This window comes from Symphalangus syndactylus, chromosome 3, assembly GCF_028878055.3.
Source record: "Symphalangus syndactylus isolate Jambi chromosome 3, NHGRI_mSymSyn1-v2.1_pri, whole genome shotgun sequence".
NCBI classification, from domain to species: Eukaryota; Metazoa; Chordata; class Mammalia; order Primates; family Hylobatidae; genus Symphalangus; species Symphalangus syndactylus.
Window position 1 is genome coordinate 30,380,826 of NC_072425.2, and position 15,173 is coordinate 30,395,998.

At 42.6% G+C, this 15,173-nt stretch overlaps 1 protein-coding gene across 15 annotated transcripts in view; it reads right to left on the reverse strand.

The window, feature by feature from the left end:
* TMEM268 (transmembrane protein 268) overlaps nucleotides 1–15,173 on the reverse strand; it is a 46,538-nt gene that overhangs the window by 1,589 nt on the left and 29,776 nt on the right. For 8 of the 15 annotated variants that reach the window (XM_063636836.1, XM_063636833.1, XM_063636835.1 and 5 more), the window contains one exon: nucleotides 9,560–12,123. The exons of 5 other annotated variants lie outside the window; for them this stretch is intronic. In XM_063636836.1, coding sequence (XP_063492906.1) covers nucleotides 11,944–12,123 — 180 coding nt within the window. In that variant the 3' untranslated portion in view covers nucleotides 9,560–11,943. Of the gene's footprint in view, nucleotides 1–9,559; nucleotides 12,124–15,173 lie in introns of those variants that run through there. 2 more of the 15 variants (XR_008656525.2, XM_055271329.2) reach the window with 2 other exon arrangements.

Consider the following 15,173-nt stretch of genomic DNA (forward strand, 5'->3'; position numbering starts at 1 on the left):
GTTCAAGGATTCTCCTGCCTCAGCCTCCGAAGTAGCTACAGGAAGGTGCCACCACATCCAGCTAATTTTTGTATTTTTAGTAGAGACAGAGTTTTGCCATTTTGGTCAGGCTGGTCTTAAACTCCTGACCTCAGGTGATCTGCCCACCTCGACCTCCCAAAGTGCTGGGATTACAGGCGTGAGCCACTGCACCCGGTCAGAAGACAACTTATTAGTTAGCACTCCTTGTGCCTTCCCTGCCTCAGAAAAGAGAAGAATAAAGGAATATGATGTCTATGCCATGGCATTGTGGAGTAAAATTCATACCTTCAATGAAAAGCCCATCCTGGCTACAATTTGAGGGATGGATTTTTTTTTTTTTTTTTTTTTTTTTTTTTTTTTTTTTTTTTGAGATGGAATCTCGCTCTGTCATCCAGGCTGGAGTGCAGTTGCACGATCTCAGCACACTGCAACCTCCACCTCTCGGGTTCAAGTGATTCTCCTGCCTCAGCCTCCCAAGTAGCTGGGACTACAGGTGCATACCACCACGATTTGAGTGTAATAGTAATCGCAATAGACAGTCTGGTCCCTTGCTAACTCTGTGCCAGATCCTCTTCTAAGTGCTTCATAAACATCAGCCCAATCAGCACAATAACCCAACAAGGTTAGAACTGTTACTACCTGATTTTACAGATTAGGGAACTGAGACACAGGTTAAATAAATCTTTTAAGGTTTACACTAATTCACATTAAGTGCCAGAGCTAAGACCTGAACTCAAGAAAACCCAGCTGCAGAGTCCACACTCTTAACTACTTGGTTATGCAGCCCCTCGATAATGGTAGAATGACATTCAGTTATTGCTCTGGACCCCAAATTGACTGTTCATCGCCTGCTCTTCAAAAATGGAGCTGGCCCTTTAAAGATTTTTCTTTTGGTAGTTGGTGCAATGCTAGGCTCTGTCAGGAGTGGGAGCTAGAGACATTGGTGGAGGAAGGGGCCTTCCGCCCTGGTTGTGCTGGGCTCATCTTAACAGCACAGAGCTCACAGCTGCAGAGCTCACAGCTTCTCCAACATCACCCTCCCGCAGTGCAGGCAACTTTTCCAGAACAGGAATCCCGCAGAGGGTGGTGGTCAGTAGCACTTTGCAACTAGCAGTTTCTCCTAGTGTCCCCCACAAATAGGTGTGCCTCTAAGCAGACACTGTTCCATGACAGCTTTCCCTGGCACCCAAGGGCAGATTTCTAGAACATTCTCCCAGACTTCTCTGCCATTGTGAGCCACAGCCATGCCCTTCCCAGCAAGATCTGGATCTCAGGTGGGGATAGAGCCTGGGGGTGTTCTTTCTTAGTTCTAGGGGTGCTGGCTGCTCCTTATGTCCATTATTCTCTATATTCTTTAAAGCTCTCCTGACTTCTTACCACTCCTTCGTTACTCCAATCCCCTCTTCTAGTTAGTACTTATATTAAACTTCTCATATTCAAATTGTTATGTGGTTTCTGTCTCCCAAGTGGATCATGACTAATGCAGAAATCAAATTAAGAGGCTAGGCTTATGTCTGTGGCCCCAGAACTACGGGAGGCAGAGGCAGGAGGATCACTTGCAGCCAGGAGTTTGAGATCAGCCTGGGCAACACAGCAAGACCCCATCTCTACCAAAACAAAACAAAACAAATTAAGCGACTGCCTAGGCGATCAGGACAGACAGTGCTATAGGCCTAAAGTAGGGCAGCAGCAGTAAGGATGAAGAAGAGGACCTTGAGTCATATTTCTCAGGCAAAGCTGGCCAATTCTAACTCAGAATCATACAGGAAAGAAGATTCTAGGGAATGAGGTCCTTGTGGTATTTAGGCCAAGTTGACAACATACAGCAGATCACTTAATTTTGGGCTATTCCAAGCTGGAGGAGCCTATGGGACATCCAGATGACCATATTAAGAAGGGTGGCAATATTTAGCAGGAAAAGGTAAAAGAACTATAGCTGGAAGGAGGCAGAGGGGCTTACCATATGTGTGTGGAGTTGTCAGCTCACTGCATCGTGGCACCTCTTCCCCATGGGATGAGACCCCACTGGCATCCGTTGAGTGAAGATACAGTTCACTTTCCCGGACCTCATGTCCAGAGTCCTTTTCCACTGCCCATTCTCATACTGTATCCCCTGGACCCACCCTCTTACCCAGATTCCCCTTGTCCTATGCATTCCTCACCTCGTCCCACGCCAAGGTCCCACTTTCCTTCCCCAGCAAACCCCATGTTCCTTATTTCTTGGACTGCTTTCCGCAACAACTATAGCAGGTGCTTTACACAAAAAAGATGCTCCTTAAATGTCACTTCCTGCTTTGATAATTTAGAAACTCCTTCACAGAAGGGATGCAAAGAAGCCTCCATCCTGTGACTTTTTTAAAGGGCTCTCAGCTACAGAGTGACATCTTTCTCTGAAGGATTTTCAAATAATAACAATAAAAATAATCATGGAAGCCACAGCTGGATTTACTTCTGATCATGGCAAACTTGCTTGTATCAGACCAACCCTCATGCTGACAGCAGTTTAAAAGCAATTGTTCTTTTTTCTTAAATGTGTTTGAATGCATCCGAGAGATATCAACATAGTCAGGACATGAGGGGCCAAGACGCTGAAGAGAAAAGTACAGAGAGAGGAGATGAGCAACGAAGCCTTCTTATCCCCTCGAGGCACCTGCCGAGTCCTAAGCAGAGTCCAAGTAGCTGAAAAGTTGAGTAGAGCTTTCAGAAGTCTCACAGCGGCCGGGCGCGGGGGCTCACGCCTGTAATCCCAGCACTTTGGGAGGCTGAGGCAGGTGGATCACGAGGTCAGGAGGTAGAGACCATACTGGCTAACAGAGTGAAACCCCATCTCTACTAAAAATACAAAAAATTAGCCGGGTGTGGTGGCGGGCGCCTGTAGTCCCAGCTACTGGGGAGGCTGAGGCAGGAGAATGGAGTGGACTCGAGAGGCGGAGCTTGCAGTGAGCCAAGATCGTGCCACTGCACTCCAGCCTGGGAGACACAGCAAGACTTTGTCTCAAAAAAAAAGTCTCACAGCTTGGGGTAACAATAATTGGAAGTTTAGGACTCACTATGAAAGAGGAGTCCTGGTTTTATATATATATATATATATATATATATATATATATATATATACACACACACACACACACATACATACACACACACACACACACACATGTTTTCAGCTAAAACCCCTGAAGGGCTACAACCTGAGAGTAAGGTTTAATCACAACTAGACTAGCTCTCACAAAGCCCAGGGTCAAGTTTATCTCAAGCCTACTTTTCCCAGAAGCAAAACTAAATCCTGTCTGAGGGAAGATCCAGAGCCTTGTATATCTCTTTGATCTTTCATTTTTCAAAATGTCTAGCATTTAATGAAAAATTACCATGAATATCAAAAAATAAGACCAACTGACTGAAAAGCAAAAGAAAAAAAAAGAACCAGATATTAGAGTTTGTAGACGTGAACTTTAAAAGCAGTACAATTAAATATTGAGGAGAATAGATGACAAGATTGGTAATTTCATTTGAGAACTGGAAACTATTTTTTAAAAAAACAAAATTATAGACCTGAACATTATGATGGATGAAATTAAAAACTCAGGCTGGGCATGGTGGCTCACACCTGTAATCCCAGTGCTTTAGGAGGCAGAGGCAGGAGGATTACTTGAGGCCAGAAGTTTGAGACCAGCCTGGGCAACACAGCAAAACCCCACCTCTACAAAACATTTAAAAATTGGCCAGGCATGGTGGCAGCTACCTATAGTCCTAGCTACTTGGGAGTCTTAGGTCCCAGGAGTTTAAGGCTGCAGTGAGCTGTGATGGTGCTACTGCACTCCAGCCTGGGCAACAGAGCAAGACCCTGCCTCTTAAAAAAAAAAAAAAAGAAAAGAAAAAAAAATTAGAAACTGGATTGATTCTTAAATGAAGCATAGGGTTAACAAAAAAAACTCAATTGATAGGATTAAACACAAATGAAGGCAAGATTAATGGAGAAGACGAGTCAGTAGAAAATATCCAGGCTGAATCACAAAGAGCCAAAAGAATGCAAAAATACCAAGAAGGGTCTTAGAGATATAGTGAAAAGGTCTAACACTTATCATTAGGGTCCTGAACAAGATGAGAGAGAAGAGGGTGAACGCTGTGATGAAAGATATCATGTCACAGATTCAAGATGTGCTATGAACAAGCACAAGCAGGAAAAATACTTTAAAAGCTACAGCTAGGCACATCAGAATATAACTGCTACAACTCAAAGCACAGAGAAAATGTTAAGAGCAGCAATGCGGCTGACAGATGACTTCTCAACAGAAACAACAGAAACCAATGACATCTTCAAAAGGTTGAAAGAAAATAACTGCACTAACCTAGAATTCCTTACTTACCAAAAATATCTTTCAAAAATAAAAACAAAATACAGACTTCTCAGCAAACAAAAATTGAATTTGTCACCATAAGATCTGTACTGAAAGGAAAATACTAAAGGCATTTCTAAATATACTATACTAAATATGATACTATATTGAAGAAAAATTCTAAAGTTAGTTCCAGAAGAAGGATCCAAAATAGATGTACAGAATACAGAAAGGAACAAAGGGTAATAAAAGAGAAGTAACAAAGAGTAATAAAAAGAAACGTGAATAAATCCAAATGAATATTGACTATAGAAAGAATCAATGTCTGTTGTGGCTTAAAATACATAGAAAATTGAAATCCATGACAAGACTACCGTAACAGGTAGAAAGGTGAAAGAACTGTATAGTTGTTGGGGCCAGGCACGGTGGCTCTTACCTGTAATCCCAGCACTTTGGGAGGCTGAGGCAGGTGGATCACTCGAGGTCAGGAGATCGAGACGAGCCTGGACAACATAGTGAAACTCTGTCTCTACTAAAAATACAAAAATCATCAGAGTGTGGTGGTGCACACTTGTAATTCCAGCTACTCAGGAGGCTGAGGTGGGAGAATCACCTGAACCTGGGAGGCGGAGGTTGCAGTGAGCCAAGATTATGCCACTGCACTCTAGCCTGGGCCACAGAGGGAGACTCCTTATCAAAAAAAAAAAGAATTGTATAGTCACTGGGTTGTCCAGGAAATGATAAAAGTGATCACTTATAATACACTTCAATAAGTCAAGGATGCTTGTTAAATCTAGGGTAAGAACTAAAAGAAAAGTATGCTAATATGCTAATAAAGGAGAAATTACCCAAAACAAACAACCTTAATCCAAAAGAAGGAAAAAAAGACAGAAAAAAAGAAAAGAACACATTAAGAGAAAAACCAACAGAATTATTAGTAAGATGGTACATTCAAATCCAAGTCTATCAGTAAACACATTAGATATGGTATAGTAAATACTTTGAATTAGAAAAAAACTTATTTCAAAAAAGCAAATCTTACATGCCTACAAGGGTGAAACCTTAAATATAAGAATGTGAAGAGGTCAAAAGTAAAAGGATGAACAAAGATATACTATGCAATGACTAATCAAAAGAAAGCTAATTTCCTCTCAGTAAGCAAGGAATAGAGAGGAAACTTTCTCAACTTGTTAAAGAATATCTCATCTGGGCATGGTGGCTCAGGCCTGAAATCTCAACACTCTGGAAGGCTGAGGTGGGAGGATCAACTCCAGGAGTTCAAGGCCAGCCTGGGCAACATAATGAGACCCCATCTCTACAAAAAACTAAAAAATTATGGCTGGGTGTGGTGGCCCAGGCCAGGCACAGTGGCTCATGCCTGTTATCTCAGCACTTTGGGAGGCCAAGGTGGGTGGATCACCTGAACTAAGGAGTTCAGGACCAAACTGAACAACACCAACATGACAGAACCCTGTCTCTACCTTTTGGTAGCCAAGCATGGTCCCAGCTACTCAGGAGGCTGAGGTGAGAGGATCACTTGAGCCTAGGAGGCAGAGGTTGCAGTGAGCCAAGATCCCACCACTCCACTCCAACCTGGGTGACAGAGTGAGATCCCATTTCAAAAAAAAAAAAAAAAAATTAGCCAGGTGTGGTATAAACCCAGCTACTCAGGATTGCTTGAGCTCGGGAGATCAAGGCTGCAGTAAGCTGTGATCGTGCCACTACACTCCAGCCTCCAGCCTAGGTGACAGAGTGAGATCCTGTCTCAAAACAAAACAAAACAAAACAAAAAACCTACTAGGGCTGGGCACAGCGGCTCATGCCTGTAATCCCCAGCACTTTGGGAGGCCGAGGCGGGTGGATCACAAGGTCAAGTGATCAAGACCATCCTGTCCAACATGGTGAAACTCGATCTCTACTAAAAACACAAGAAAATTAGCTGGGCGTGATGGCACATGCCTGTAGTCCTAGCTACTCGGGAGGCTGAGGCAGAAGAATTGCTTGAACCCAGGAAGTAGAGGTTGCAGTGAGGTAAGATCAGGCTACTGCACTCCAGCCTGGTGATGGAGAGAGACTCTGTCTCAAAAAAACAAAACAAAACCTATCAAAAAGTCCAGAGCTAACATCATATTTAATAGTGAAGGCCAGGCATGGTGGTCACACCTGTAATCCCAGCACTTTGGGAACCCAAGGAGGGCAGATCACCTGAGGTCAGGAGTTTGAGACCAGGCTGGCCAACATGGAGAAATCTCATCTCTAAAAAAAAAAAAAACAAGAAAGAAAACCACATATAAAAATTAGTCGGGTATGGTGGTGCAGGCCTGTAATCCCAGCTACTCAGGAGGCTGAGGCAGGAAAATCGCTTGAACCCGGGAGGTGGAGGTTCCAGTGAGTTGAGATTGCTCCACTGTACTCCAGCCTGGTCAATAGAGCAAGACTCTGTCTCAAAAAAAAAAAAAAAAAAAAAATAGTGAGACACAAGAAACTCCCACTACAATCATAAACAAGGCAAGAATGTTCTCTCTTACCACTACTCTTCAACATCATACTGGAAGTCCAAGCCAATGAAATAGGACAAGAAAAGGAAATAAAAAGTATGCAGATATACAGATGAGGAAGGAAGAAATAAAACTGTCTTTGTTTACACATGAGATGATTATCTCATCAACAAAAGAATCAACAAAGAAACTCCTAAAACTAATAAGAGATTTTAGCAAGGTTGCAGGATACAATATGAGTAGATAAAAAGTCAATCACTTTCCCATACATTAGCAATGAACAAATGAAATTTCAAACTAAATACACAATACTATTTTTATTAGCACCCCCAAAAATAAGATATTTAGGTATAAATCTTATAAATCTAACAAAATATGTACAAGATCTACAAGAAAAACTACGAAAAAAAACTGTAGGAAAAGGGAAAAAGCCCTACAAAACTGATAAAAGAAATCAAAGAACAACAAAATAAATGAATACAGATTCTATGTTTGTGGGCAGAAATCAATATTGTGAAAATGTCAGTTCTTGCAACTTGATCTATGGATTTGATGCAATCCCAATCAAAATAAACAGTGAGTTAGTTTGTGGATATTGACAAACTGATTCTAAAGTTTACATGGAAAGGCGTAAGACACACAATAGCCAAATCAACACTGAGAGAGAAGAACAAAGTTGGAGGACTCATACTACCCAATTTCAAGACTTACTATAAAGCTACAGTAATCAAGACAGTGTGTTATTGGGAAAGAACAGACACATAGATCAACGGAACAAATAGAGAGCCCAGAAATAGACCCACATAAGTATAGTCAACTGATCCTTAAAAAAAAAAAAAAAAAAGCAAAGGCAATACAATGGAGCAAAGAGAGTCTTTTCAACAGATGGTGCTGGAACAATATGCAAAAAATTAATCCAGATAGAAAGTCAGTGTGGCGATTCCTCAGGGATCTAAAACTAGAAATACTATTTGACCCAGCCATCCCATTACTGGGTATATACCCAAAGGACTATACATCATGCTGCTACAAAGACACATGCACACGTATGTTTATTGCGGCACTATTCACAATAGCAAAGACTTGGAACCAACCCAAATGTCCAACAACGATAGACTGGATTAAGAAAATGTGGCACATATACACCATGGAATACTATGCAGCCATAAAAAATGATGAGTTCATGTCCTTTGTAGGGACATGGATGAAACTGGAAACCATCATTCTCAGTAAACTATCGCAAGGACAGAAAACCAAACACCGCATGTTCTCACTCATAGGTGGGAGCTGAACAGTGAGAACACATGGACACAGGAAGGGGAACATCACATTCCGGGGACTGTTGTGGGGTGGGGGGAGTGGGGAGGGACAGCATTAGGAGATATACCTAATGCTGAATGACAAGTTAATGGGTGCAGCACACCAACATGGCACATGGATACATATGTAACAAACATGCACATTGTGCACATGTACCCTAAAACTTAAAGTATAATAACAATAAAAAAAAAATTAATCCAGATAGAGACTTTATATCCTTCAGAAAAACTAACTCAAAATGAATCACAGACTTAATGTAAAAACACTCAACTATAAGATAACATAGGATAACATAAATTAGGAGCCAACAGCAGCCAGCAGCTGCAGAACAAACGCCCCCACTGACTGAGCCCTTACTGTGGACCAGGCTTTGTGCTTCACATCAATCACTCCCGTTAATCCCCCTTATTATCACACTCCCCCCTTAATACATGAGGAAATTAGGTACAGGGAGCACAGAAAGAGTGAGTATCTGGCCCAAAGTCACCAGCTTGCTCTTTATCTCCCTGCTATATTATCTCTGGATGCTGAATTCCAGAGATTTGACTAAAATCTTTATTGACATAAATATACCCCATGGCACTGAAATAGCTGAGGTCTGAGGCAGACTGAATAACCTTAACTGTTAATGACCTGCCAGATCAACAAAAATATACATCAGGTACCTACAATATACAAGACAAAAATTTTTTTAAGCAACAATTTATTGAGCTTTCACTCAAGTTGCAAGCACTTGACATTTTTTTACATCATTTAATCCTTACAACAGCCTGCCAGGTACGTGCTCTTATTCCCATCCTATAGAGAGGAATGAGACTCAATGAGAGGAAGAACATTGTTTTTAAGTGGAAGAACTTGGATTAGAATAAACAGAACTCTAGAATCCATGCAATGAGTTACCACCTTCACTCTCACTCGAAGACATCGCACTGCCTCCACCACGGCCACACCTATCACTAACACAGAGCCTTAAGACTTAGGAGCTGGCTGGGCATGGTAGTTCACACCTGTAATCCCAGCAGCATGGGAGGCCAAGGCGGGAGGATCACTTGAGACCAGGAGTTCAAGACTAGGCTGGGCAACATAGCAAGACCTTATCTCTCTGAAAAAATTACATTAAAAAAATAAATAAAAATTAACTAAAATTTAAAAACTGATGAGCATTCCTGTGTGTAGTATGTGATCTTCACAGCAACCCTGTAAAGTAGGTGAGACAGAGATCACAGGGATTTTAAAGATGCCGAGAAATGTACACTGGGGGCATACTCTGAAAGCCCCACCCATCAGGTAAGACCATCAAAAATTCTAAAGAAAGGAAAAGGCAGGAAAAGAAACACACATCAAAGGCTCTTAAGTAGACCTTAAAAATTGAAAAACTGCTGCTTTGTCATTTAACAAACACATTTTTATTCTGTTAATTACTTACCGGGGTTCTAGGACTAACTGAGAAATACGGGCTTCTTTGTATTGGTCACATTCACAGCCAACATTTCCTCTGTGCCAGGTCAGAAAGACAGTGGTCACCTTCGTGAATAATTTCCTTGAGCAAAGCTGCTCTCAGCCTTGACCAAAGCAGCCTTTCCAGGGGCTGGTCTATACCCATGATCTCTCTTCTCTGGCACACAGAAAGTGAATGGTCAGACTCATCTCTTGAATGGCAAGCCACGTGTTTATTACATTTCTTGTTCACCAGATCCACTTTATTAAAAAGTGAAATGACAATCAGAAAGGTTAAGTGACTTAGCCAAGGTCACACAACTTGGAAGCAGCAGATCAGGAAGAAAAATCCAGGTCTGCTAAGTAGGCCAGTCTTCTGTCCAAGGGTGTCCTAGGCCCAGGTCATCTCAGCCATGTGGGGTTGCCAGATGTTTCTGCATGTGGATAGACAGGCCAAGGGCTACAAGGGGGCAGAATAAGCTAGAAATTTCCAGCACTTTGGTCCTAGAAGGGCCCTTAAGAATCATCCAGGCCGGTTGTGGTGCCTCACGTCTGTAATGCCAGCACTTTGGGAGGCCGAGGCGGGCGGATAACCTGAGGTCAGGAGTTCAAGACCAGCCTGGCCAACATGGCGAAACCCCATCTCTACTAAAAATACAAAAAATTATCCAGGCGTAGTGGTGCACACCTGTAGTCCCAGCTACTTGGGAGGCTGAGGCATGAGAATCACTTAAACCCAGGCGGCAGAGGTTGCAGTGAGCCAAGATCGTGCCACTGCACTCCAGCCTGGGTGACAGTGCGAGACTCCGTCTCAATTAAAAAAAAAAAAAAAAATCATCCAATCCACCCATTATATAGATGGGCAAACTGAGGACCAGACAAAGAAAGCAACTTGCCAAAAATTACACAGCTTGAAGTGGCAGATCAGGTCCAGAACCCAGGTCCATAGCAATGTCATCATTCAAGTGAGTTTGGACAGCAATTTGCAAAAGCTGCTGTGGGGATGGCAAAGCAATCAATCCATGGGATTTTTTTTTTCTTAGCAGGTCCAGGTCATGCACAAAACATACAAGGTGTAGTCTCTGTCCTTAAGGAGCTTACAGTCTAGCTAGAAAAACTGGCATATACACAGGAAAACAGAATCAATACCATAAAACGTCAGAACAAGCAGCAGCTGTATCAGGAATTTAAAGGAGGCAGAGAGCAGCAGGGTTGGCTGTGTGGGAAGGCTTCCTAAAGAAGAGACTAAGAAAGCTGGATTTTGAAGCATGAATAGGAGTCCAACAAATGGAAAGGAATAGGTATGTCAGTCCAGGAAAGAGCATCAACTCATAAAGGGGTTTTGTGGGAGATGAAGCCAAAATCGTAGATGAAGGCTAGATCTTGGGGGCTGGGGATCCTTCAGATGCCAGGTCAGGGCGTTTGGACTTGGGTCTATGAAACAATAGGTCTTCAAACTTGTTCAGGAGCAGATCACTTGGAAGCCTCTGAGCTCTTCACAGAATTCCACAAGTGGCTGATCACACTTCATTCCAGGACAATGTTCGTGTCGGGAAACATAACCGTTGTTCTACATCTGTAATATAAAACCACAACCACAAGCGTGCATGCCTGTGAACCAAGTAAGTCCTCAAATCAAACAGGACCAATCTTTCTCAAATATTCCTATCAACAGTTATCTGCCCTTCATCTCTTTCTTCTGTCTCTGTCTTCTGTAGCCTGTGTACTGGTAGACAACATGTACACGTACCACTGCTTTTCACAAAATATGGGGGAGAAAAACTTAAAAAATTGAGAGAATTCTGAAAACTTACTTTTTTTCTTTATATTGGAAAAAGGCAGTCTGATAATTTTAGGGGTTCAAGGCAATGCCACATAGAGCAGTATCCTCTCTGAGCCTCAGTTTCCCCATCTGGCATGAAGGGGTTGGAGATGGAAACATCATCTGAGGTCAAGTTTTGGACACATAATTTGCCCAGTTTGGTCATCTTCATGTCTCCTGGGCTCTCTGAACAACGAAAGCAATGGGGGTCCAGTCCTTCCATACATGTCCACAGTTCTAAGCAGCAGAGAGAGTAGCTTTGGTGGGACTAGCTCTGTAACCATCAGCTTCTGCAATGGCCAGGGGGTCAGCATGAGATGTCAAACAAGGATTTTTGTGCTGGGCCCTGGAGTGAGCACAACACCCCAGTGGCTGACATCACAGGCCCCTTTTGGAGTGCCCCCAGATGCTTCTCTCCTCACCTGGGGCTCCCCATTGGCCATCTTGGGCTCCTGAAGCCTTCCTGACTGCTCAGTCTTGGAGGAAGATGAGTACCTTCATCCCTAGGTCACCTCGCCAGGAACGGGCAGCACCCTGTGCCTAGGATGTAGGCTTCTATGAGCTGGCAGGGGCATGGAATTCTCGGAGAGTTCGTGTGTCGTGTCCCCATTGCCTGAGGGAGCTGGGAGGTCACTAGAAGCCGGATGTAGTAGCCGCCAAACACTGCCAGCAGCTGGCGGGCCATTTCCTAGAAGAGGCAGGGAAGCAGATTGAATACCACAGGGGAGCCCCTTGAGGAAAAAGGGCTTAGGCACCAGGGGAAGGCCATGCTGCTTTCTTGCCCCTGGACCCGGCAGTGATGTTCACTAGGAAGAACCAGGCCAGGTCAGCACCTGGGGCTCTCAGAAGATGCCAGCCTGGTCCAGAAGCCCAGTTCTGCAACTCATGGCCTGTGGGGCTCCTGCAGCCTCAGTGTCCTCGTTGCCAAGGTGGGTAACTAACGGCTCAATGGCAATAATAATACGCACAAAAAAAATACGCAACCTCGAAGCTCTAGAGAAATTACATAATTTCTAATTATCTAATTTTTTAAGCCTAGCTGGCCAGGCATGGTTGTTCAAACCTGTAATCCCAGCACTTTAGGAGGCTGAGGTAGGAAGATCACTTGAGGTCAGGAGTTTGAGACCAGCCTGGGCAACAGAGCGAGACTCTGTCTCTACAAAAATAAAATTAAAATTAAAAAAAATTTTTAAAATATAAAAAGAAAGTAAACCTAGCCAGCCACAAATACATCTTTTCCACTTTCAAATGTCTATGAGTCTATAAAGTACATGAGATCAAAGTGACTCACTTGAAGAAAATTACTAGTTAAATGTGGAGGCGGGGAGAGGAATATTCCCATTATAGCAGAATTATTTAATTCATACAAGGTACCTGGTAGATTTCTTTACACAAGCACTCCTAACATATTAAAAGAAACTGCTTACATTTAAATATGATCACTGACAGTAAAAGAAAAAGAAAAGAAAAACATAGAAAAGGGAATAAAAGAGATTGCTTATAAAAATTAGGTTTATCACAAAAGGACATGTACTGCATGATTCCGCTAATACGAGGCACCTAGGGTAATCAGTTCACAGGGAGAGAAAGTAAAATGGTGGTTTCTAGGGGTTGAGGGGAGGGAGGAAGGAGGGAAGGGGAAGTTAGTGTTTAATGAGCACAGAGCTTCAATTTGGGAAGATGAAAACATTCTGCAGATGGCTGATGGTGATGGTTGCATAACGATGTGAATGCACCTCATGCTGCTGAACTATATACTTAAAATGGTTAAGATGGTACATTTTATATTATGTATATTTGCCACAATAAAAAAATTGCAAGTAAAAAAGGATTAAAAAATTGAATGTAATGTACTTTTTTTTTTTTCTTTTTTAAAGACACAGTACAGCCAGGTACAGTGGCTCATGCCTGTAATCCCGGCACTTTGAGAGGCCAAGGCAGGGCAGATCACTTGAGGTCAGGAGTTCAAGACCAACCTGGTCAACATGGTGAAACCCTGTCTCTACTAAAAACACAAAAAAAATTTAGCCAGGCGTAGTGGCACATGCCTGTAATCCCAGCTACTTGGGAGGTTGAGGCAGGAGAATCACTTGAACCCGGGAGGCAGAGGTTGCAGTGAGCCAAGATTGTGCCATTGCACTCCAGCCTGGGCAAAAAGAGTAAAACTCTGTTTCAAAAAAAAAAAAAAAAAAAAAAAAAAAGACATAGGATCTTACTATGTTGCTCAGGCTGGTCTTGAACTCCTGGGCTCCTGCCTTGGCCTCCCTACAGTGTTGGGATTACAGGCATGAGCCACTGCGCTAGGCCTTAATGCACATTCTTATTAACACAGTTGGTCTGTAAAGATCCATTCACTGGTCTAGAAGATGGGATCTCAGGGGAAATGCTTAAATTCCTTAAGTATGGGATTGAAGCTCTTTCACAATACTTGTGTCCACTCTGAATGTAATGAAATAAATGTGGGTTACACTAGGTATGTCTGTAGAGTTAGTAATTAAGGATAGGCTTTGAAGTCAAAAAGGCCAAGAGGGAATTTCAACTCAGCCACTCTATGACTAACACAGAGCAGTCACTTCACGTTATTGAGCCCATTTCTTCATCGGTAGAATAAGGAAAATAGTGGCACTGACCCCTCTAAGTTAGACTGAGGATTAAAGAGACTAATAGAGACCGGGCGTGGTGGCTCACACCTGTAATCCTAGCACTTTGGGAGGCCGAGGCAGGTGGATCACCTGAGGTCAAGAGTTCGAGACCAGCCTGGCCAACATGGTGAAACCCCACCTCTACTGAAAATACAAAAATTAACCAGCCGTCATGGCGGACACCTGTAATCCTAGCTACTTGGGAGGCTGAGGCAGGAGGATTGCTTGAACCTGGGGGTTGGAGTTTGCAGTGAGCCGAGATCACACCACTTCACTCTAGCCTGGGCAAAAGAGCAAAACTCCCTCTCGAAAAAAGAAAAAAGAGAGAGAGACTAATAGACAGAAAGCATTGAGCCCAGTGCCTAGTGCTCCACAAATGTCATCAATATCTTTCCATCATTATCACTCAAAAAAGCAGAAACCCCACATGGTTCATAAGATTAGCTTTTGTTTCAAGTTATCCTTTGTGCTAGAAAATATAAAACACTTCAAATAGTTTAACACTCAGTAACTCAGATTGGTCTTCTCGCCAATTTACTCTAAAATCAATAACGTAAGAAGCAAGGAAATGTAGCAAGAACATTGGCCTACTTAGAATCAGCAGGGCTGGCTTCTGCCATGGGCTTACTGCACTCCCCCTTTCTGGCAACCTTGGGCCAGTCAGCTGACCTCTTGGAACCTTATTTCACCCACCAAGGAAGAAGGGAAAATAATTCATACCTCGAAGAGTATGCTAATGAATTTTATGCATGAGAAAAATCTGTAAAAATGTAAGAGGTCATTATCACTATCTTTCCATCTTTTATAGACACTGGGTTCCTACTGAAATGTGACCATCTGGCCCAGGTTGAGACTTGGGCATCGATTATATTTTCCTTAACTAAATTATAAGGGCAGCTACTTTAAAAACATGTGCACACACTTGATACTCATGACAGGAAATTGTATTATTATTGGTTTGAATGAATCTGAAAATAATCATTTAAAAGACCCGTATCTAATGGGCTATCGCACAAAAACCCACACACGCATGTCACAAGAAAGTACATAACCTTATCAATGTCTTCTCTTTAAAAAAAAAAAAAAAGTCAATAGG